At 34.5% G+C, this 23,221-nt stretch overlaps 4 protein-coding genes and 1 non-coding gene across 7 annotated transcripts; 1 reads left to right on the top strand and 4 right to left on the bottom strand.

The window, feature by feature from the left end:
• Positions 1 to 324: 324 nt before the first annotated feature.
• LOC130993277 (FAS1 domain-containing protein SELMODRAFT_448915-like) lies at positions 325 to 1,102 on the bottom strand. The gene has a single exon (XM_057918107.1). It carries the CDS (start codon positions 1,059 to 1,061, stop codon positions 396 to 398), a length of 666 nt encoding a protein of 221 aa, XP_057774090.1. The 5' UTR covers positions 1,062 to 1,102; the 3' UTR covers positions 325 to 395.
• Positions 1,103 to 1,322: 220 nt separating this feature from the next.
• Positions 1,323 to 10,259, bottom strand: LOC130993275 (cellulose synthase-like protein D2). Its single transcript, XM_057918104.1, has 4 exons — positions 10,122 to 10,259; positions 4,319 to 5,249; positions 3,301 to 4,108; positions 1,323 to 3,227 (listed from the first exon to the last, which is right to left on the bottom strand). Exons 2-4 carry the CDS (start codon positions 5,206 to 5,208, stop codon positions 1,467 to 1,469), a joined length of 3,459 nt encoding a protein of 1,152 aa, XP_057774087.1. The 5' UTR covers positions 5,209 to 5,249; positions 10,122 to 10,259; the 3' UTR covers positions 1,323 to 1,466.
• LOC130993276 (TOM1-like protein 1) lies at positions 9,962 to 14,110 on the bottom strand. Of its 2 annotated transcripts, none has more exons than XM_057918106.1 (6): positions 13,977 to 14,110; positions 13,804 to 13,854; positions 12,798 to 13,369; positions 11,836 to 12,066; positions 10,970 to 11,392; positions 9,962 to 10,284 (listed from the first exon to the last, which is right to left on the bottom strand). In XM_057918106.1, exons 3-5 carry the CDS (start codon positions 13,314 to 13,316, stop codon positions 10,997 to 10,999), a joined length of 1,146 nt encoding a protein of 381 aa, XP_057774089.1. In that variant the 5' UTR covers positions 13,317 to 13,369; positions 13,804 to 13,854; positions 13,977 to 14,110; the 3' UTR covers positions 9,962 to 10,284; positions 10,970 to 10,996. The 2 variants fall into 2 exon arrangements, with proteins under 2 accessions (XP_057774089.1, XP_057774088.1); XM_057918105.1 differs by having other exon boundaries at positions 13,804 to 13,881; positions 13,977 to 14,053.
• TRNAY-GUA (transfer RNA tyrosine (anticodon GUA)) lies at positions 13,971 to 14,056 on the bottom strand. Its single transcript is given in 2 exon segments — positions 13,971 to 14,006; positions 14,020 to 14,056. It is a non-coding gene; the product is annotated as a tRNA-Tyr (tRNA).
• A 1,807-nt stretch (positions 14,111 to 15,917) lies between the features above and the next one.
• On the top strand, positions 15,918 to 19,098 carry LOC130993274 (syntaxin-21-like). Of its 2 annotated transcripts, none has more exons than XM_057918102.1 (7): positions 15,918 to 16,472; positions 16,817 to 16,910; positions 17,726 to 17,865; positions 18,066 to 18,137; positions 18,270 to 18,424; positions 18,525 to 18,625; positions 18,754 to 19,098. In XM_057918102.1, the coding sequence occupies exons 1-7, from the start codon at positions 16,285 to 16,287 to the stop codon at positions 18,817 to 18,819; spliced, it is 816 nt and encodes a 271-aa protein (XP_057774085.1). In that variant the 5' UTR covers positions 15,918 to 16,284; the 3' UTR covers positions 18,820 to 19,098. The 2 variants fall into 2 exon arrangements, with proteins under 2 accessions (XP_057774085.1, XP_057774086.1); XM_057918103.1 differs by having other exon boundaries at positions 15,966 to 16,472; positions 18,072 to 18,137.
• The last annotated feature ends 4,123 nt before the right edge of the window (positions 19,099 to 23,221 follow it).

Here is a 23,221-nt window from a genome sequence, read left to right as displayed (position 1 = left end):
TTCTGTATACTAGTCTTTTATTACACGGACAAACTTGTTAAAAATATTAAATCTAATTAGTATCCTACCTTATTTTAATTTATAGATAGCTAAATAATTTAATTGTATATATTTTATTCATTTTGATATAATTTTTTTTTCTTTCTAAAATTCCTTATAATTATGATAATTTCTTTAACTTTTTTGGGACATACATAATTAATTAAATTCTTAACTTACACATATGCATGTACTATATATTCATTCCCAAGTAAAAAAAATTAAAAAAAAATTGCATGTACCATTCAACCAATGTTGAGAAATTTAGTTAGGAACAATGAAAGATTAGGGATAAAGGCTTATACAATTAAATATGATTTGATTAATTTTATGAACATGGCATCTTCCTCAATCAACTACACAAACAAAGGATATACAGATATCATCATCACTGCCAATATCGTTACCAAATCAACAACCATTATACTACAACTCGAAGATTTTTGGCGACTAACTTGTGCTACAGCTGATGGCGACGAAGCTGCAATAGGTGGTGGGAGACGATCAACAGGGGTGACACAAGTAGGCGTGGTGGTGGGAGGTATATCAGGCAGCGGAACCATTGCAGGCTCCGCCACTCCATCAATGCCGTGACACCTAACGGAATTTCCTTTAGTGCAGATGTTGGGGCTAGTGATCCTAACATTGCTAAGGAAGAAACGTTTCCTGCCGTCATTACTAACCTTAAACATGAACCCAGGCTTTGAGGCTGGGATCATGGACCCCGTGGGGAAGTGGTTGAGGTGGTCGAGGAGAAGCGGCGAGGGGATGGATTGTCGGAGCAGGAAGTCAAGCACAGATGCTACGCCGCCTGCACTAATGGCCGCGAGGCTTCTATCGTTGGGCATCAAAAATGTGATGTTTCCGTTGAATGCATCGGGCGGCGCCATGTTTAGGAGCATTACGAATGTGAAGTAGTTGGCTTTCTGCATTTCTTTTGTGGCACTGATCATGTCTTGGTTCATGGAGGTGCATAATGAGACTGACATTGAGAATATTGTTAGGACAAGAAATAGTGCCATTGTGCTTTGATTCACTTTCAATTAATTTTGTGGAGATGTAATCAAGATAAATATTGTTATGAAAGTTAACCAAAAATATTTTATTTTTATTAGTTTCAACATGCATTCGTGGTGTTGTAACAACTAGTGCTTCATTCCTGTTGCATGAAGCCATTATTATTGGTGATTTGAGATGTTAAATAGGTGAACAACAAAATTTCTTATTACAAGCTTACCTAATTAAGACATGATATCAAGAAAATAAGAAACAAATCCTCAAAATGATGAAAATGGTATCCATATATCATGAAGATGAGTTGTTGGCATCTAAATAAAAGTAAAACATAGTGTATAAGAAATGAAAGAATTGAATGAAGCCAGTTGTGCTTCTTAATTTGTCTACATACAATAGGAGGTTCCTTGTTTCTAAGGAAACTGAAAGGAGCCACCAATCTGGTTAGTCCCTGCAGGGGGGTTGATGGCCACCCAAAGCAGAGATATGGTGATAGCAATGAGGCCAGACCAGACATAGACGATAGTCGGAGTTCTCCCCCTTCTCCCCATGAGCCCTTTGGCAAAGGGGTAGAGATGTGCCAACACCCAAAAACTAAAGAAAACTCCTCCCAATAGACGACTCCATTGCGGTATCATGCTGTATATAGTCCTACTAATCCCTACTGCTATAGCAATCAGGTTCACCATTATGATCACAATCGGAGGGATCATCAGGGACGTCCATTTCACCACGTATAGATCAGCAAACTCGTCCTCCTCGTCATCCCCTCCTGATTTGGACGTTAGCGTGAATGAGATCTCCACCCCTGCGAAGATCTTCAGCAGGCCTTGGAACACTGCAGCTAAGTGTGCACTAGTCCCTCCAATTAGCCAGAACTGCTCGTTTCTCCACCACTCTTCCAGCTCAATGCCCGACCACTTCACCTCCAGCACCGCCAGTGCGCACAACGTCACCGTGATGATCAGAAGGTAGATGAGGAACGTCACGTTCAACGTCTGGACGATGAACTGCCCGGAGAAGAGGGAGAGCGCCGGGAGAAAGCAGTAGACGATCAGGAAGATTGAGGTGAAAGGGTAGATTCCTACATTGAGGTATGCAATCCTCTGAAGTACCTTCATTCTTGAGCTCGCTAGCAATGCATTATTCCTCGAGAAAAATATCTCCACTGAGCCAGTGGCCCAACGGAGGACCTGGTGGAGCCTGTCTGTCAGGTTGATAGGGGCCGTCCCACGGAAGGCGTCGCGTTTCGTCACGCAGTATACCGATTTCCATCCTCTGTTATGCATTCGGTACCCCGTGACCACATCCTCCGTGACAGAGCCGTAGATCCAACCCACGCGCTGCCCCCATTCCGTCTTGTCTTCATACCAGCATGAGATGACGCTTATTGCTTCTGCCACGGTTGATGCATCGAGGAGGTCTCGGGGGATGGTGAGAGCGCCAGGGGGGCGCCCGTTCTTCACAGATGGATGGTCGGCCAACGGGCGACCTTGGTACTCGGCCACTGGGATAGAATCAATGAGCACATTTGAATTGCCAAACATCTTCGGAGCAAGCGAAAGATTCATCTCTTCATCATCAGAGTAATCCCCCATTCTCAAAGACTTGTTTTCTTCTGGTGTATGAGCCACGACAGCGTGCTTCCTGCGTGGGCCACAACAAGAGCTGAAGAAGCTCGCGCTATGCTCCTTAGCACGAGGCGGATCAAAGCCATAAAGGGCAGTTCGCCTAAAGAGACACCCCGTTCCAACATAGACTGGACCTTGTAGCCCATCTAGAGCTCGCATGTTTCCATCAAAAAACACGGTGTTTCTATTGGCATATCGATCAGATGGATCAATGCCTTCAAATCTTTGTGGGAACTGAACATAGCAGATTCTATCGCCACCTCTATCCATCATGAAACACATCCCTTCTCTCATAGCTTGGGAGTTGTAGATGTAGTGATCACAATCAAGGTTGAGAATGAATGCACCATTAGACATGATTGCTGAAGCTCGAACTAGAGAGTTCATTGCACCCGCTTTCTTGTTGTGGTCATAGCCAGTCCGCTTCTCACGAGAGACGTATACGAGCATGGGAAGACGAATATCAACGTTAGTCAGGTCAATCAACCTGTACTCTTCACCATCCCCACAAAGTGGCTCATCACTTGGAGGTTTCAGCATCACCTACATTACAGAAAAATAGTTTTAACAATTTTGCAATCACAAAGAGCTTATTTCACTTATATATATAAAAAACCTGTATTATCCCGGCATGGTCACCCTTTGTGTGCTCAAGTGTAGGATTTAACCAAGTGCCAGGCCAATGCGTTCCATCTGCCATCCATGTAGCTTTCTTGATCTTAACAACCTCTACAGGCTCATCTTCTTTCTTCATCCTCTGTTCTTTCATGGCTTGAAGTTCTTCCCTAGCATGATAAGCATCAGAGCGGCGTCGGATAGAGTCTGGCAGCCCGTTGATCCGAACCTTAAACTCATCGTACTCACGCTTCACTCGTCTTCGGTCTTTGACAAAGTCCTTAAGAATCTTGTTCTTGTAAGGATCCTTCTTCAGATTGAAGTAAGACTCCGGATTTCTAGGCTCAATGTTGTGTTTTCGACAAAATGGAACCCATATATTTGCAAAACTTGCTGCTTCTGCCATGGCCTCGAACGTCAGAAGCGCTCCTCCATCATCGGAGACATAACATGCAAGCTTTTCTACAGGATAATCAACAGCTAAAATGGATAATATGGTGTTAGCAGTGACGAGGGGCGGCTCCTTCTCTGGATCTGCTGTAGAGACAAAAACATCAATGCCCGGGAGGTCCGACTTTCCCGTAGGATTGCTTGAATCATGTGTTTCGAATTTTTCCTTCAATACATTGAGATCAGTTGCACGGTTTATAGGGCAGAGCTTTGGTAGTTGGTCAAGAACCCAAGAAAATGCAAACCATATCTCACATACTATAGACATCCCCCAAAGCCAGACTGCATCGGTGTTGGGATGGCCGATTCTCCATGTCAAGAAAAGCCCGAGAACAACCATTCGAACAGCCACTAGAAGCCTGCAAGGATAGAACAAGCACAAAGTTTTTCAGATACTCATTTCGAATCAATATTTCTCCCTCATATATTGATCAACATAATTACTCAAATTGTGATGTTTTAGTGTAAACAACAAGTGCATCTTGCATATCTTCATCTAGAGCACCCATTGTAATTGTTATAATATACAAAACATGAATAGTTATACATTATAAGAAAAAATGATGTACCGGTATGGGCTTATGATAGCTGCAGGGATCTTGAGTTTCCGTGTAAGCGGCCTCCATGGTTTGTTCATCAACTCAGCAGGCTCAAACATGTCGCCTTCCTTGTCGTTACCAAAGCCATTCTCGTTAGGCCATATAGCGTTGCCATAACCATAGGTGCCCTTGGTCTCAAACAACCACCTGTTGTGATCAAAGTCTCCAGTCTGGCTTTTCATCAACAATGACGATTTAGTTGACTTAACCAACGACAACCTTCTCTCCATTTTCTTCGACCTCTCACCTGGTCCAGGTAATTGAGGCAGAGACATCCAGTTCTCCATTGCTTCATCCAAATCTGTAGTCTTGTACTGGTCTTTGCAACCAGGGCATGCCCCATCTCCTGTCTTGAGCACATCTATGTAACAGTCCCGACATATCTTGAAATCACACTCACACGGGAGGATGTCGTCCCCCTTCTCATCACACATTACCTTCCCATCACAACCATTGATTGCACAAGATGATCCCTTCACACCGGCCATCTGTGGATGGTTAGCATCCGAGTCAATCACTTTATCCATCAAATGTGCCCTCGTGATGCTGTTGAATCCGCCCGTGAAGAGGGAGTTGGACACATACTGCTCCTCAACCTTGTGTGCAACAGGATTGCTAGGTTGGTTATCAGGGGTTGGGGGTATCTGCACCGTGTAGTTGAGGAAGTCACTGCTGCCAAGCTCGCTATCAAGATCATCCCTCGAGTAGCTCACATAACGGCCTGAGGAAGTCCTTCGTGCAAATGTCACCCGCGTTTGTGGAGGCAATGGAGGCTTACTGTTGTGTGAGTCCAGTACATCAGATATGGCTGATAGATCCGATCTGCTCGTTTCAAATGGTTTTGATGCCATTTCAAGCATCAAAACCTTGCCACGTCAAAAAGGTGAAGTTTGATTTGATTCTGCAATAAACATATGTATTTAGAGATGAATTCATCAAATTACACATTGTGAAACTGAATTTGGGATCATCAATGTAAATATTATTGCCCATTTCCACCAACAATAATGGAACCTATGGTTTTCTAATAACACAAGTGAACGTAGACTTAAATTCTAGTAAAACAATTAATCACTCAAAAATTTAAATAAGGTTGCTCAACTGTAATTAGATAAGTTGGAATCAACATATTTATACACTTGAAATCCATTAGCATCAATACTCGCATTAAACAAAAATAAAATGCAAGAGAATTATAAGTGAATACAACATAAATTTTACCACAACTCCACCATTCCAAAACCCCCTCCCTAATCTTTAATGCTCTTTTGCGCGCTCGCGCGCGCGCACACACACATATATATATATATATATATATATATATATATATATGCATGCATGTATTTGTTGAAAATTGTGATGAATATCATACCTCAGACTGGGTGAGGACAAAGGTATGGAATGAATTCTATTTTCATGTGTGTGTGTGCGTGTGATTGTGTCGTTTTGCAGAAGAAGTTGGCTATGTTATTGTTATAAAGATTGAGATTCTTGTTTGTGTAATAGCAATAGGCATAAATGAATGTGCGTGCATGGGATTATATACTTGACACCACAGATTGGATTCTGCTATACAAAATTCTCTCGCTTTTTACTTCGACTGACTGTCTTTTTTACGAATATTCTAATAAATATTTTATTAGCTACAATTTTCTACAAAGGTAACAAAAATTTAGTATTTAAATATCCAATGTTGTTCGATTTTTTCTTTAAGTAAATTGACGTATTTTAAACATATTATTCTTTAAGCTTTTATTAATAAAAAGAATATCCAATCTATACTATATTAAAACAGCAGTTTTCAATTAGAAATTGATTTCAAATCAATTTGAAATTGATTTCAATGGCAATTTTGAAAATACTTTTAATATGAAGGTTATAAATATATTATTCACGTCCCATTCATTTCACACGTTCACTAATTAAACCAAATCTATTATCTAATTAGACAAAAAACCATTAAAATGAATTTATACAATCCCACGTTCACTAATTAAACCAAATCTATTATCTATTAATTAATTAGACAAAAAACCATTCAAATGAATTTATACAATCCACGGTCAACTGAACAAATAAACTACTAATATGTTGTTATAAAATAAAATTAAATAAAAAGTAGTTATAATAAAATTAAAAGTTTATGTTTAAACTATAATTTTCTTTTTATTTTTCATCTCTTTAACTTATTATTTGTTGTTTTATTTCTTACCAAAATTGTGAAATTCGATTAATTATAAAATATTTAATATGCATATCAAATTAAAGATCACGATAAGAGTTTTAATTTGATATGTTTTATGTAAATATTTGATTTAAAATGTAAAAATTAAATTTGTTTAAATATTAAAATTTTATAATTTTCTCTCTCATTTCTCATATTTTTGAAAAAAAATATATTTTTAATTTTTTTATTAGTATTTTTTTAAAACTTTTTTTGCTTTCATAATATCAAATTTTATAATTGTAAATTCTTATATTTTTTATTTTTTAATATTCAATTCAAATATATTTAGTTAAAATTAAATTTTATTATATTTATGAGTATGATAATTAAATTAGTATTAATTTTTATATAAATATAAAAAATAAAAAATATTTTCCCGTGCATTGCACAGGATGCAAATGCTAGTACATATTTAATAACTAGTGTTGACTTAAGTAATATTACTAAAAAAGAAAGAAAAAGAATGGATTATTACCTTTTCGTGAGGGAAGGATAATTAACAAAATTTCGTAACTCTTTTTTTTCTTTGACCTTGGCTCTTATATGTTTGTTGACAAATTGAAAGTAATGAATCCGATAATATTAACAACATATTAAATGTCCATCAACAAGTTCATAAATTTTGTAAACGTTACAATTAAAAAATAGTGATAAATCCTATTTACACGACAGGGATAGTACAGTAAAATCACATCATAGGTTACACATTAATACATTAAACGACTATACATATTAATATAGGGTTAATAGTGTTTTATGTCCCGAACTTTCATTTTCTCCTAAAAAATCCTGAACTTTCAGTTTTTTCTATAAATGTCTCACTATATAAAATTCGGTGACAAAAAGATGAATTATCTCGTCGAAAGAAATATTTTGGGAACCGTCATTGTTGGAAAACCTTATTGGAAACCACAATTGTTGGAAAATGCTGAAAGTTCAGGGTTTTTTATCATCTTTCCGTCATCGAATTTTGTATAGCAGGACCTTTTATAGAAAAAACTAAAAGTTCATGATTTTTTAAGAGAAAATGAAACATTTTATGGAAAATGTTGAAAGTCCGGAACATAAAACACTATTAACCCCATTAATACAACTATTGTACGTATGATTCGAAGAGTAATAACGCCATAAAGTTAATGGAAAGTTAACACCATCAAATAAACTCCACCTTTTTCTAGCCTATATCAAAAAAGATTTATTCTGAAAGTATTTTATTGAACAAGATTTCTTTCATATATGAGCTTCTTCTTCTTTTTTTTCTTTTTTTTTTCTTGAGAAGGAGAATTGATAATAGTTTCTCATTTCACCCGTATAGTTTTTCGAATTCCCAACCTATTAATTCAAAGAAAACGTCTTATGAACTCAGATGTACTTTTCTGAACGAAGGATTCAACGTCGAGGAAAATAATTTTTGCTATTTCAAATATTTTTTTTTTACAAAGATGATACATCTTTAAAAATGTTATATATAAAATTTATTAACTGTTAAATTAAAACATTTTCGACCAAGGACATGAGACGGTTCGTACAAATATTTATCTTTTCCCAATGTAATCCTCTGTCCCAAGCTATATATTCTATTGTTCATTTTCACTATCAAATTCACTATTTTAGTAGTAATATTTATTATAAAAAATATAGTAATAATAATAATTATTATAATTAATTATCATTATCATTTATTATAAATTTTAATTAATATTTACTACAAAAATTATAACTTTAAAAATTAAATAATCTAATTTTAGAATAATCAACTTAAATAATCATTCTTTACCAAGTGTTTATTTATTTATTTCTATGCACAGTCTAAGTTTTATGACTTTGGTCGGTTGGCTTATATTAGTATATAAATAGCATATGTCAATATTTAAATTAGGGCATATATAATAGGTGGATTTTCAGAACTCTACCCAATTTTGCAAACATGTCTATCAAATAGACCAACTTTGATATTTGCTATATCCTATATTTTATTTTTTTGTTTAATATTTGTTTATTATAAAAAGCTGAAGTTGTCATATGTGAGTGTCATAAATAGTACAATGATTATAGTTTTGATTACATTTGTAATTTGATTTATATTTAGATTCTTGTATTTCAAAATTTTCTGTACATCCGAGTGTATCGTATATTCGGATTGAGCCATATCCAGATCTTGAACCACATGCTAATTCAAATCCGCATTCTGATTCAAATCGTGTAAATGACACTATTCAGTTATACAAATGACACTGCTTATAATTGACACTATTCAATTATATAAATGACACCGTAACATTTTAAAATATTATAGTATCATTTTTAATCTTACAGTGTTATTTAAAATATTATAGCGTCATTTACAATCTTATAGTTTCAATTACATGAAGTGTCATTTATATTTCTGAATAATGTCAATTATACACAGTGTCATTCACAATATTATAGTGTCATTTTCAATCTTACAGTGTTATTTAAAATATTATAGTGTCATTTACAATCTTATAGTTTCAATTACATGAAGTGTCATTTATATTTCTGAATAATGTCAATTATACACAGTGTCATTCACAATATTATAGTTTCATGTATACGCAAGTATATGCAGTGTCATTTGTATAACCGAATGTTGTCATTTACACAATTTGAGTCAGGATGCGGGTGTGAATCAGAATGCGGGTCATGATCTCGATACGGGTCAACTCGAATGTACGGAACAAACTCGGGTGTACCCAAGATCATCTCTTTAATTCGACGGGCTGATAATGCGCTAAAGAAAAATTTTGCGGCAAGGAAATAATTCGCCTAAGTATTTTGTCGAAAAAAAGAGTATTTTGTCGAGAGCATAAAGAAATAAGAATGATGCGCCAAGGAAATAAAATAATGCACCTAAAGAAAAAGAATCCTGCAATTTTTGTTTGATTTGGCAAATGAACTTTTGCGCCACGGATATGCGCCGAACGAAAATATGCAAATATGCAATTATGCTCCAATTCAATTTAACAAAAATATGCAACTATCACATTGTACTAAAATAATTTCGTGAACGATGTGTAACTTCGGCAACGTACATTGTATTTACGGTTAAATTAAGGAGAATTGCACTATATATGTGAGTAAGAAACACAACACAAATTGTTTGGAAAAAATCGCAGTCTTACCAACGTTTTCTTTTTCACAAATTTTATTTGTTGACCACGCTTGTAATTCCAAGTAAAGAGACCAAATAAGAGGTAAATCATACTCCTGTGAAACAGATTTTTTTAAAAAATCACATTTACAACAACACTACTTCAACGTACAAATTGAAGTAGTGTCATTGTAAAGGTGGTTTTTTTAAAAAACCGGTTTCACAGGAGGCCACCTCATTTAGATTTGTTGCATTTTAGTTTACACACCGACTTAGTTTGTATAGTGTGTGAATTATTCGCATAACTAATCTTACCAAATCAATACACATTACTCTATTCTTAACATGAGATTTGCATAATTAATCTCAACAAATGTACACGCATAAATCACAATGCCGAGTGCATAAATCGTAATTCATAGCGCATAACTAACCTCGTCTCGTTCAGATATTCTTTGCAGGGATGTAGCGGCTATGGAGGAGGATTTATGGCTCCGGCTCCGGCAGCCTCGCTTAGTTTTACAGTGAGAAGATTTACGCTGCTGGAGATGATTTATGCCGATAGAGAGAATACGTCGACAGATCTACGCCGATAGGCTGAGAGAGAGGTAAATATGGTGAGAAAGATGAAGTTGATGCTAAGGAAAATACGGTGAGGGAGAGATTATTATGTGTTGTCGGGAGTTACAGAAGATATTTGTACGTGATCGTTGGGAGCAAGTATTGATGCGGCGAGTGCATTATAGAGATACACAGCTAAGCAATTAGAAGATTGAGATATAATGCATGGCACGTCCATTTTCTCTCACCACACCTAACAAAATATGTATATTCATTTCTTTCCAAACATGCCAACACCCCCCTAACTTGTCTACACATTCAATATTTTATAACAATAATAATACTGTTAAATCCAAACACTGATTGAATGAAGGAAATCCGCTACTTTCCCACCAATCATTGTTTCCACATATATACACAGATTCTCATCTATTCCCCCCTCACAGACAATACAAATTAGTAAGACTTCAAAAATGAAAACCATCGCCATATTGTTCATGTTTCCAAAATACTAACTGTTAATTCAATGAAGATATTCCAAGCAAAAATTTCTCACTTGAGTTGAGACATCAATAAATAAAAATAATCAACAGAATCCAGTTTCGAATCAAAACCGGCAAAAGATGGATGCAAAGAATGAATGTGTTTCTTCCTCTACTTATGATCTATAATAAAACGTTAGGAAGAGGAAGGATTTTTTTTTAAAGAATGTTAAACTGACCGACAGCAAGAGCGTGATATCTCGCACTCAATTGGCAACGGGATCATCTTTTGTAGGCTGCTTTTCTTTTGGTGCTTCTGATGAGCTACTAGACGTCTTTCCGAAAATCATGTTATCGAGATCATCCATCAAGTTGCTGCTCCTTCCACGGACTCCACTCCGATCATTGTGTTGTTTTCTGATCAAAGCTTCCTCTTCCTCTGCACCAGCTAAATCATCAGGTTCGACAGCCACCGGCTGTGGTTCCTGAGGCACCAAAGATTTTTTCATGTCTTCATATTTAGATAGAACTTTTTGAATCTCATCATTCACATGCAGTGCTTCGAATAGCAGCGCCTCATTATCCCCCGCAGTTTCAATGATCATCTGAACAGTGTACTGAGACTCGCGACATTGCCTTGCAAGGGTGATCGTCAGATCATCCTGCATAACAAATCACAAAATAGTATCATCAGGCCAAAAATGGCTCATGGTGCTAGATTTCCTCTAAAATAGCCGACAGATGTATCAACTTCGATCAAGCTAACTGCTGCGTCGTATTATATATCAAATACACCAAAATTACCACTACTGATAAACTTATTGACAAAGATGATGAGGCCCATTTTGGTCCCTTGAGATATCACCATATGCAAACATCTGAAAATGCCGGAAGAGGCCAGAAAAATTGCAGGCTTCATCTGATTGTGTTAAATGAGTTCATGATCAACATGAATGCACAGAAATGAAGAGTAATGTAATAGAGAGTTCGACAAGCTTCTAAAAACAACCAAGGGAAGAACATTCACGGTAAATACACACACACACACACACACACACACACACATATATATATATATATATCAGGTTTGAATCAGTAACAGTACCAGAAGAATATCCTCCGCTGGGGAAGATGATAAAACAGAGTTCAGAAGCTCTATACTATTTCTTGCCACATCGAATGCTTCCTTCGTCTGTTCAGCTGAAAATCTTTGTGCAGGGATTTCATGACAAAGTTCTAGGGAGTCAGAACCTGCCACTGACCTTGGAGGAGTAAATAAATTACTGAGATTCTCAATATCGCGACGAGGGAACCTTATTCCCCTTGCTATCAAACTCTGACATGGAAGGAAAAAGTAAAAACAGGAGAATCAGAAGTTGAATACATCTGAAATATACAATATCACCAACTGTTTTCCCTCACTACATGTAACATTCAAAAGTGATCTGAAGCAACCGTAATTCTTCAATCCAGAAAACAAAGGAACCAATTTAATTCTCCAATTTTTTTAAGTCTTGGCAATTTATCATCAATCAACTGGCATAAACGATCATAGATATTCAAAAGAGCTATTTGATCCTCCAATTACAGCATCCTTATACATTCGAGAGAAATATTAGAATAATCTGGTATATGTCTTAAGTTCCTATTTAGCAACAACCCAGTGTAAAAGATCACATCTACTTAGGAATTCCCATACATAAATGAAGTTTCTATTTAGCGAGTAAAAAACCAACTGAACAGTGGAATTATACCTAAAAGACCTACCTGACTTATACGCGAAAACACTACTCGTACTTCAAAAACATATTACCATATTTGACAATACATATCGCTGTAAATCAAACTTATAAGTTATGTATCAGGTACCATGAAAGCATAAAATTCAAACCAGTCACTTGATATTTTACGGCTATTCGTTCAAATGTCTGTGCTGGTGGTTAAATTTGAAAATAGGTGTAAAAACTAATGGCTGAAAGTCGGGGATAAAATACAACACCAAAGGAAACAAGTATTAACAAAATTTCATGGATAAACAAATCAGGCATATCCAAACTGCAGGATTACCTTGCAAGTCTCTTGATAGACAGGCAAATAACGCAACTCGTTTGAAGGTTGTCCCCACGTTTCAATCAATATCAAAGCCTTGTTCCGATTATTGATCACTGTGAGAGGGTCCTCGATCAACTTCACCATCTCATCAAGCACCCTCTCAGCTGCGACCTCAGAGAATGCCCTCTCGCAGTTGTTCACGAAGGTCTCAAGCAACATCAGAGTCAAGTACTGAACCCGAGGGCTCTTGCACATAAATCTTTTCTTTATGCCCCTAATGAACTCCACACTGTTAACCCTTTCATTGCTGATCATGTCGCAGAGTTCGAGATTGGTGGCCCAATCAGGCTCATCCAGAGTCTCAGCCGTGGCTTCCTCAATCAGACTGTCTGTCTGACTAGGGCCTTGGAAAAATTCCTTCATTTTGAAACTCATCGAGCTCATTCCAGCACTAAGTTTTTGCCCCACCTCAGACCCCCCAATCTTCAACCGCTCGCCTAATTGATTCACTTTTTCCTTCAAATTGTCACTCATTTTTGCAGAAACTGCTCTCTTCACTCTCAGCAATTGTTCAACTCCTTTGAAATCTTGTAACAAAAAGCATAGGAAAATCACACGTTCAATCGACTATTAATCAGTTAATTGCATAATTCAGCAGAGAGTTGATTCCCATTCTTAATCTTCACACGATAAAGAACCATAAAAAATTGCCAAACCTCATATTTCCTTCAATAACAGACAATCGCTCGTACATTGATATATAGAGTGAGAAATAGAGATACATCCGACAACAAAAAATGCCATTTCCAAAACTATAACCAAATTTTACTCAATTGCAACAAATTATGCGATCCAGAAGAAGATAACCGATTATACTCGATTTTCACTAATTCGCCACAAGCTCAAAGTAGCCGTAGCGGAAGAAAAATACTTCATGATAATGCTCATGGTCTAGATGCCATACGAATTAATGATCGACCATAATGACGATGAACAATTCAAATGATTGAAAAAATAGTACCTTGATATTGAAGGCCTGGACTTGGATCACTGAGTCCTCATCTCCTAAAAACTGTGAAATCACAAACAAACAAAAATACTAACAAAACAAATGTTAAAACTTAACTCCGACTATAATTAGTGTTTAAAAACGACGAAGACAAAACTGAAAATGAAAAAAAACAAAAGTCCGACCTGCCGGATTCGAACCAGCGACCTAAGGATTAAGCTGCAGACACTACAGTCCTCCGCTCTACCAACTGAGCTAAGGTCGGTTGTTGAGTAATGAATCAAAGTAATATTATAAATAATAACAATATTAGCAACAAATACATGTGGCAGTGGCATATCTACCTTTCCATCTTATCCTTCATCAGTATATTTTATTTTTTAAAAATTAATACTCCCCCGGTCTCATTACAAATGTCTAACTTTCTATAATGTGACATTTCATTACAAATGTCACATTCCTTTTTGGATATATATTCCCTCTATATACCAAATATTTAAATAATTTCCACAAACTCACTTTATCTACTTTCTATTAATTTTTTAATTTTCGTATCCAAAAGTAATGGAACATTCGTAATAGGACGGAGGGAGTAGTATATTTTTTCTTCTCATTTTTCTAAAATCTTCAATCCCACATCGACCTTTTATAAAATATCATCAAATAATATTTACTTCATCCGTCCCACGAATCTTGACACGTTTGATTTCAGCACGAGAATTAAGGAGTTGTAGATTAGTGTTTTAAGTGTGTAGGTAATAAAAATAAAAGTGATAAAGTAGAAGAGAGAAGGTAATAAAAGTGATAAAGCATGAGAGATAATGTAATAATTATTATCTTATTTGGAAATGTGTCAAAATTCGTAGTACGACCCCCAAAAAAAATACGTGTCAAGATCCGTGAGACAGGAGGAGTACATAAAAATATCTATTATCACAACAAAAGATATTTCTATTATTTCAACAAAAATTAACATTTAACTGACGTAAATGGTCGAGATTAATATAATTTGAACTCGATTAAATTGAATTAAATTAATTAAAAAATAATTTTATTATATAAAAATAATAGGATAAATAATTTAATTATAACATAAAGTATTTTTTTGTCGAATTTCGATGAATTATATGCTTATTTAATTTAGATGAACATCCAATTTGTCTATCAAAATCTACGCATACGTCTTACATGGAGGAAAATTGAAATTTCTGGTCGATTCATTTGTAATTACCCAAAAATTAAAGAAATATCTTGCAAGACTATTTTACGAGTCAAAATACATAAAATAAGTAAATATCACATCAAAATATAATCAACACTAACCATAAATATATCATACTATAAATGTACATCTAAATATTTGTTTGAGGGGGAATCTAAATTTAAATATTAAGTCACTAAATTTGACCAATAAAAAAGTCACATGAGTTGAAAAATTTGGAACTAAATTTACAAATCACAAAACTCGTCTACTTTCCTTGTTCATGCGTGAATCGGATAAATAAAATTGATTAAAAAAAAGAGAAAGAAAAATTGAATGATGGATGAATAATTCACTTTAATTCAATAAATAACTGTTCAATTAAATGATTAAAGTATAAATCGAATCCTATAAACTAAAGGAGTATTGGCTTATAAATACTCGAATTTTTTCTATTTTTTATTATTTTACATCCCGACTTTAAAATCTGCATATAAATATCTAAAATTTGAATTCTTTTTTTATTTTGCACCGGGCGAATTCTTACCTCCAACTCGTTGCTGCTATGGCAGCCGGATTGACATCTCAAACCCTACAATTGTTCTATGTTCTATATCTCACATTAACAACAAACTTATCTACTTTATTATGCATTTCAAATTTTCCTCTTAATTCAGCTTCCATGTCAGCAACGATTTTGGGATAAAAATTCGTCGGGTGCAAAATAAAAAAGGCAAATTCAGATATTTATGGACAGATTTTGAAGTTGAGGTGCAAAATCATAAAATGAGAAAAGTTCAAGTATTTATAGCCCAAAACCCCTAAATCAAAACACTTAATTAAATTATTCTCAAAAAAAAAAAAAAAAAAAAAAAACTTAACTAAATTAATTATTTTATCAAATCATACGGTATCTCATTCCCATATGAATGAGACCGTATATATATAGGAGGTGTCCCCACCACCACGTTTGTTAAAACTCAAAAAATTGGTAGCGGCGGCAACAATCCAACGCCGTTGCTAACTTCGTAAACGTCACACTCCTTCACCAATTCGTCTTCTATTATTTTCTCCGTCAAATCTCAATCAACCCTTTCGGAAGAAGAAGAAGTATTTCTTAATTCTTTGATCAATTCTACGATTGAATTAAACCGACAAAACAACTTCTTCCTCTTCTGCCGCTTCATCATTAGCTACCAAACCTGATTCTTATGACTTGATAATTCTTTGATCAATTCTACAATATCATTGTGTGCTAGTTGAGTTGGAATTTTGACTACAATTTACCCAATATGAGTTTTGAGGACCTCGAATCTGGCCGGGCTTTGATTCCTCTTGCGGGGCCTAGGCACATTGAGCAGGGCCCTTCTCGAGCCCTCGCCGCCGGCGTCTTCAGGATTAACACCGCCGTCGCAGGCTATAAACGCCTCGTCAATTGCATCGGAACTCCTAGAGATGCCGTCGACCTCCGTCATAATCTGTGAGTTCTGCGAGCTACTACCTTATCTTGAGTTCTCATCCTGTCCAGGAGAGGGTATTCTGTGTTTCTTTTGGTAATTTATCTGTTGGATTGATGTTGGACAACAATCGAGAAGGACAATTCCCAATTTTTATGCGTTTGATTGGAATTTCAATGGATAAAAAGATGAAATAGGTTGTATGCCTAAATTCGATTCCGTGTATTTCAGACATCCGCCTTTCCGGTCAATTCTAGCAATTTTTTTTAAATTCTTTCATGGTTTGATTTTGAAGCTCTAAGTCTTTCACTTGCAATTTTATTGGCTTTAGCCTCTAATACAAGACGATTATCTTGTTTTTTTGCAGCCGTAAAACGAGGCTACAGATTAGGCAGCTGGTGAAGGAGACTTCGGCAGAGCTTGATCGTGTCCGAGAAACCTACAAGTTTAGTGAAGTCAATGTAAGTTGATCTTAATTGACTTTGATATCTGGATTCTGCTAGCTTGGTAGGAGTTTGGTATTGTGCCCGTCAAAGGTGTTCTTGTGAATTATGTACTAGTACTTACATATCATAGTTTCCGGGTACTTCAAGCGCCTGCATTAAACCCACTAACTTTGCTTTAAAAGATTGCTTCAAAAAAACATTGCTTAAAAGACTCTAGGGAGGTTTAGGTATTGCTCCATTTTGTTTGATCTTCCCCTCTAGCTTCATTGAGAAAGCATGTGATCCTATTGTTGTAGTGAGTACATTAAATTGGCACAAATACTACGGCATAAGTTATGCATCTATGATGTGCATGTACAAGAAAATAAAAGAAAAGACATGTATTTGGAGAAACGACGTTCTGTGGGAAGTAGTGATTAGGTTACAATCTAGACTTATAGTAAAAGGATCGACTTACCACACAAAGTCTATCTAAGTAAGTAGAGATATATACAAAGAAACATAGATACAAATAAATTCTTCAACAGTGCAAAAGCCAAAGCACAGTTAAATTGCTTGTAGTAAAATTGGCTGTGAAAAGCGTGGGTTGTTTATGATGATTAGTGTTTCTGTTCAACTGAGTTTTGAGTTATAAGAGAGATGAATGGTCTGGTAGTTATAACTCAAATGAAAAGAGACCCAATGGGACATCTGTGTTTACTGAAACACAGGGGTGCTTCGCATCACCTGACTATGATTTCCCTTTTGGAAAGCGTGGGCATCGTCAATAATATCTTCAGTCACACCAAGTGATATGTTATTTAACAGCAGAAGATCTGTTTGTGTTCCAGGACAGCAAGAAAATTGCTGATGCTAAGCTCACAAAAGATTACGAATCTGTTCTGAAAGACTTTGAAAAGGCTCAGCTGCTTGCAGCAGACAAGGAAAAGGCTTTTCCTCATCCCATTGCTAATAATGCTCGTCAGCCCAGGTAATTTTAGTGCAAAATCTCACTGTGCATTCTGTAACCTCTTCCGAATTGAAGGCTCGTAGTGCAACTACTTCAAATACATTTTTATTATGATTATCTCTGATGATTTGTTATAGAGGCTCGAAATCTTCTAAATTAACTATCCTGTTTGAGACAGTTTTAATCGGATTCATCTTTCTGCATTTGCTACTTTGTTTTAGCAATAGAGCCAGTGAGCTGGAGATAAGTTCATTAAACCCCATGCAGGCATCTCTGGTTAGAGAAGCCAACAGGTAAGAATCCATCTCTGGTTAAAATCCTATTTTCTAAGCTGCATTTTTGTTCGAACATATATTTTTAATAAAATAAGTTAAAATACCCGTGTGGTGTATGTTGTATGTTGTGAATAATATGATATCTTACAGACATGTCATGCATATGGAAAATGAGATAGTTCTTAATGAAGCAATTATTGAAGAAAGGGAGCAAGGCATTAGAGAAATTCAGAAGGAAATTGGTGAGGTCAATGATATCTTCAAGGATTTGGCTCAGTTGGTTAGTGCACAAGGATCTCTGATAGGTTGGTCAATGTTGTCTTCCAGCACTTTGTTTTTATTTTCTATCAACAAATTTCTCATGTTGTTTTCCTATGTGGTAACAATCCGATATCCTTCTTCCAGGTGATATAAGTTCAAATATCGAAAGTTCCCATGCTTCAACTGGTGAAGCTGCTAACCAACTTACTAAAGCATCCAATACTCAAAGATCTACATCATCCATGGTAATATCCTTTGTAAACTCCCTGCTTATTTGCAACTCGTTTCATCGGAAGATAAATATGCATCCATCTCCACTAAGGAAATACAGACTTGATAGATCATTAACTTGCTACAATGTTCTTTGTTGCAGACATGTTTGATGCTGGTTATTGTTGGGATCATTCTGCTCATTGTAGTTGTTGTTGTTCTGTCATAATCCAAGTTTAGACAACATATATTCACTTCAAAGGCTGAGCATGGTTCTGACTGATTAGAGATTAAGCTACTCTCCCTTGCTTCATCCAGACGCTAGACGTTATACCACAGGTCATAGTCATATTGCTAGACTGCAATTTGGGAAGGGTTTGCTGCTTTGCTTACCGGCAGCGGCAGGTACAGATGAATATCATTTCGTACAATATGTAACTTCTTACCATGTACATAAATCCACCGGAGCCTATTTTTTTGTTTAAATGGAGAAAGTTTTATTCTGCGAGTCTTCCCCCATTTACCAAGTGCTGCTTCATATTCCAATTATCTATTGCATTTTGGCGTACTTGTCATTTATTTTTCACTTCAACAATCCAACCCTGGATGAGATAATATTTATATAAATGATCTAACATCATATTGTTATAAAAGGATATTGGTTTTGAAAAGTTTTCGATAGTTCTGATATTCTATTTACTTTTAGCATGAGTTGTTTTTTTTGACAAATACGGTCATAATTTTGGAGAGAAACCACTTTGATTAACGCGGCATAACGTAAATGTGATACATAAACATATCAATACATATGTTATGCTTAGTTAGGGTGTGTAGTGGGTAACTAATAAAAATAATTTATCAGTATGTATGATAGAATGTATTGGGATGGTGTTTCTGGTTTAGCACACGTTTGGTTGGATGTTTTTAGAGGTTGGAAAGAGATTCAATTAATTGAATCCATTACTTGTTGTTTGGTTTGGGTAATGACACCCTTACTTGTGAGTAACTCAATCACCTAATTTGTTACCTCTCAAAATAAAGGGGAAACAAAAGAAAGAGAATCTCTTACTAATGATTCATTTCCATTGTTTAACCAAACACTCAATTAAAGTAATGGTTATTGTTACCATTCCACTCATTTATTTGATTGCATTCTCTTTCCATTCTGCTGCTTTAGATTAGGTTCACCGTTCACTCAATTGCCTTAAAAAAGGTTGGATTAGTCTTATATCATTGAATAAATTTGATATATTTGGCACAAATTATTTATAATAAAATGGGCAGATGAAACCGAACTAACATGTTGAGAGAATTCTCTCCAAAAAAAAACATGATCGAGAGAATACATGATAACAAGAACACTGGAAAAAATTTCTCAAAAAAAAAGGGAACAGTGGAAAACGAAATAAAACGATGACACTTCGAGTACGTTTGATCCATTGGGTTGGAAATGGCTATATAGATTATGTGTAGCTACCTAAGCTAGACAAAAAGAGTTTGCATAAGCCGTCCATATGTTTGATAGGTTGGGCAGCTTATGTCATTCCATGTTTGGTGCATTGTATTGTAAGATAGATTACATTGTGAAATTCCAGGTTTACCCCCAATTAATAATATGAATTCCAAGTGTCATTGTTTATTGGGAAATTTAGAAAGTTTTCAAATTTCGATGCAGGCTGGAAACTGTATCGGAGGGGAGGGGAGTGGGCGGCTAGGTAAACCTGATTGAATAGTGATATTTGACCGGGCCAAGCCCTTTTCCCGGGCTTCTTGAGAAGCATACCCAAGGCACCAAACATACATATTACATCGGATTATTAATCAATATTACCATTATACAGTCCAACAAACATGCCCTTCGAGGTTTGATGATTTGATCATAAGTTCATAACACTTTATACAGTGATTTAAAAGCTATTTAATGCAATGATCTGATTAACCTCAAATCAAATTGTGAATAGAGATGAACCGAATTGAAATTGAATGGGTAAGTTCTATTCATAACCCCTTCTTTTCTCTATATAGTCCTTTAAGTTAAAAACTAATAAAAATATTAATAGATATACTATATTGCCCTTACCTATATGACTATATCCTAAATAACAGAGTATAAAAAGAATTCGAAGCCCGCATGATATACAAAAAAACAAAAACAAAAAAAGAACAGAGAGATATACATTATACTTTTTCAAATTCTCAAATATTTAACTAAAAAATTATCCTCTCGTCACTATTTTACTTTGAGAATCTTGTTTGCATTCAATATGATTGACAGTGTTCAATCAAGAGAATTCAAAAAATTCTTTGTACAATATTCTGTGCGGAATTTACAGCTTAAAGGTTTTTCATCTTTTTTATTCGTCAATTTTCTTCTTTCGCATCCTAATATGGAACTGGATGGATTTTTGAGATTTCATACTATGTCCGAATTCTTTCTCCTATACTTTTGCTTTCATTTTTTCTACTCTTTTACTATTTTTCATTCTCTTATATTTTTCTCAATTATTATTAGAACAGTCAAAGAATCAATTAAATGTGATGGAAAAGGTGATCAAAGGAGAATTGATATTTGGTTCTAAAATTATTTTTCTATGTGATGATGAGCAAAATTCCCACAAAATGGATGGATTCAAAGGCTACGAACCTTACCTAACTGCAACTTTTTGATTGGGGGGATAAAATAATACTCCCTCCGTCCACCAATTAAAGGCATATATGAAAAAACACGAGTTTTAAGAAAAAATGTATTTTTATTAGTTGAGTGGAGAAAGGGTCCCACTTTTTAAGAAAAAATGTATTTTTATTAGTTGAGTGGAGAAAGGGTCCCACTTTTTTGTAAAGAATCTTTGACTTTTTTGATTAAATAATGAATAAAAACTTACCAAAAATAGGTAGGCCTTGTTTTTGTGGACGGACCAAAAAGACAAGTAGGCCTTGAATTGGTGGACGGAGAGAGTAATGGACAAATAATTTTAATATTTTTTTTAATAAAAAGAGACTATAATAAGTAAAATGAATACTCATTATAACCTCTAATTTATCAAAACAATACAAAAATTAATAGATATACTATTTTAGCCCATATTCACAAATTGAAATGCATTCAAGAAAAAGAAGAGCCCCATCTACTAACACATGCTACAACCTCTCCATCCGACCTATAGAGGGGGCTCCACCTCCATCCAAAAAAATAAAAATAAAAAAGCATAAAGAAATAGACAATAACTAATTTTCTCAAATATTATTAAATTTGAATAATGATTGAATATTTGTTTTAATAAAAAATTAAACATTAAAAAGTAAATAGTAAATATGTATTTTCTTTAGTTGAGGAATTTATTATCAGAAAAAGAGGGATATAGAAAATAACTAATTTTCTCAAGTATTATTAAATTTGAATAATAATTGAATATTTTGTTTCAATAAAAAACTAAACATTAAAAAGTAAATGGTAAATGTGTATTCACTTTAGTTGATAAATTTATTATAATAAAAAGCGGGATATAGAAAATTTATCTCTTTAAATCCTTCATTTATTTTTCGTTTATGGATCTACAATTTATAAATTCACCAAATATGATAATATTATTGTTGTTGTTGTTATTGTTGTGGATATCAAATTATTGAAACAAATTAAATTTACAAATTAAAATGTGCTCGATAATTATCGAGTATTGATACACGTGTTTGATATTTAGAACAAATGATACAATCATTTCTTAGTTGTGGTTGAGTGAATAAACTGTGTTAACCTCATCATTTTGATTCATTGCCATCATCCACCACAATCATCGATTCCTTATGGCTGAACTCTATCAAAATATGAACTTACAAGTGTACCTCCCGCCCTATGCGCTATTATTGTGATTTTAGATTCATGTAAGTTGTGTATATGCTTTAGAACTATTAATATAAACTAATAAAATCAAAATTTGATACTAAATTTATTATTTGCAAAGTGATCTAATATTTTAATATAACTAAAATAGTCTATACAAAAATATAACATGTGTCTATGTATAGATATAATATCACTTATATAAGTAGTTGCTATAATTATAAAACCAGTTTTGTCGTATAAAATAAGTTGTTTATGAATTCTCTATGTAACATTATGAATTTGTTGTGAAAATGATGAAATAAGAAGAAAAAATAAAAAAGAAATTTTCAACCTATGTGAAATTTAAATTCTGGGCCAAAAATCAATTCATCAAAGCTATGATTTCACCAAAGATCTTCACAGGTTAAAGGATGAATATAGTTGCTATTAAGCATATTGGTCCCTGACACACCATATCTCAACACATATTTTTGAAATATTAATAGACACATAAACATATCCGAACTTAATTTAATATCTATCAAATATAATTAAATGGATACAAAAAAAAAATACATACATTAATAAAAAAATTATCATATTTAGAAAGCAACAATAATATTAAATAAATTCAAGCACGTATGATTTTCTTTATCTCTTATAACTTTTGATTAAATAAAATTGGAATATTTAATCTTGAATTTACTTTTCATTCACTTGATGATGAAATAAATATTGTAAATTAAAATCAAAATCAAGAAAATAATAATATCTGATAATATATTTTTAGAATTTTTTTATATTTAAATAC

Source organism: Salvia miltiorrhiza, chromosome 7, assembly GCF_028751815.1.
Source record: "Salvia miltiorrhiza cultivar Shanhuang (shh) chromosome 7, IMPLAD_Smil_shh, whole genome shotgun sequence".
NCBI lineage: Eukaryota > Viridiplantae > Streptophyta > Magnoliopsida > Lamiales > Lamiaceae > Salvia > Salvia miltiorrhiza.
Note: the sequence above shows the minus strand (reverse complement) of the source record. Positions and strands in the feature narration are given on the sequence as shown.

Coding starts and splice junctions, on each gene's coding strand:
- LOC130993275 (XM_057918104.1), bottom strand. CDS start 5,208: ATGCTTGAAATGGCATCAAAACCATTTGAAACGAGCAGATCGGATCTA. Junction 4,109..4,318: donor GCTATCATAAGCCCATACCG/GTACATCATTTT, acceptor CTATCCTTGCAG/GCTTCTAGTGGCTGTTCGAA. Junction 3,228..3,300: donor ACCATGCCGGGATAATACAG/GTTTTTTATATA, acceptor TCTGTAATGTAG/GTGATGCTGAAACCTCCAAG.
- LOC130993274 (XM_057918102.1), top strand. CDS start 16,285: ATGAGTTTTGAGGACCTCGAATCTGGCCGGGCTTTGATTCCTCTTGCG. Junction 16,473..16,816: donor GTCGACCTCCGTCATAATCT/GTGAGTTCTGCG, acceptor GTTTTTTTGCAG/CCGTAAAACGAGGCTACAGA. Junction 18,425..18,524: donor TGCACAAGGATCTCTGATAG/GTTGGTCAATGT, acceptor TCCTTCTTCCAG/GTGATATAAGTTCAAATATC.
- LOC130993276 (XM_057918106.1), bottom strand. CDS start 13,316: ATGAGTGACAATTTGAAGGAAAAAGTGAATCAATTAGGCGAGCGGTTG. Junction 12,067..12,797: donor TCTATCAAGAGACTTGCAAG/GTAATCCTGCAG, acceptor CTTCCATGTCAG/AGTTTGATAGCAAGGGGAAT. Junction 11,393..11,835: donor CAGCGGAGGATATTCTTCTG/GTACTGTTACTG, acceptor TTTGTTATGCAG/GATGATCTGACGATCACCCT.
- LOC130993277 (XM_057918107.1), bottom strand. CDS start 1,061: ATGGCACTATTTCTTGTCCTAACAATATTCTCAATGTCAGTCTCATTA.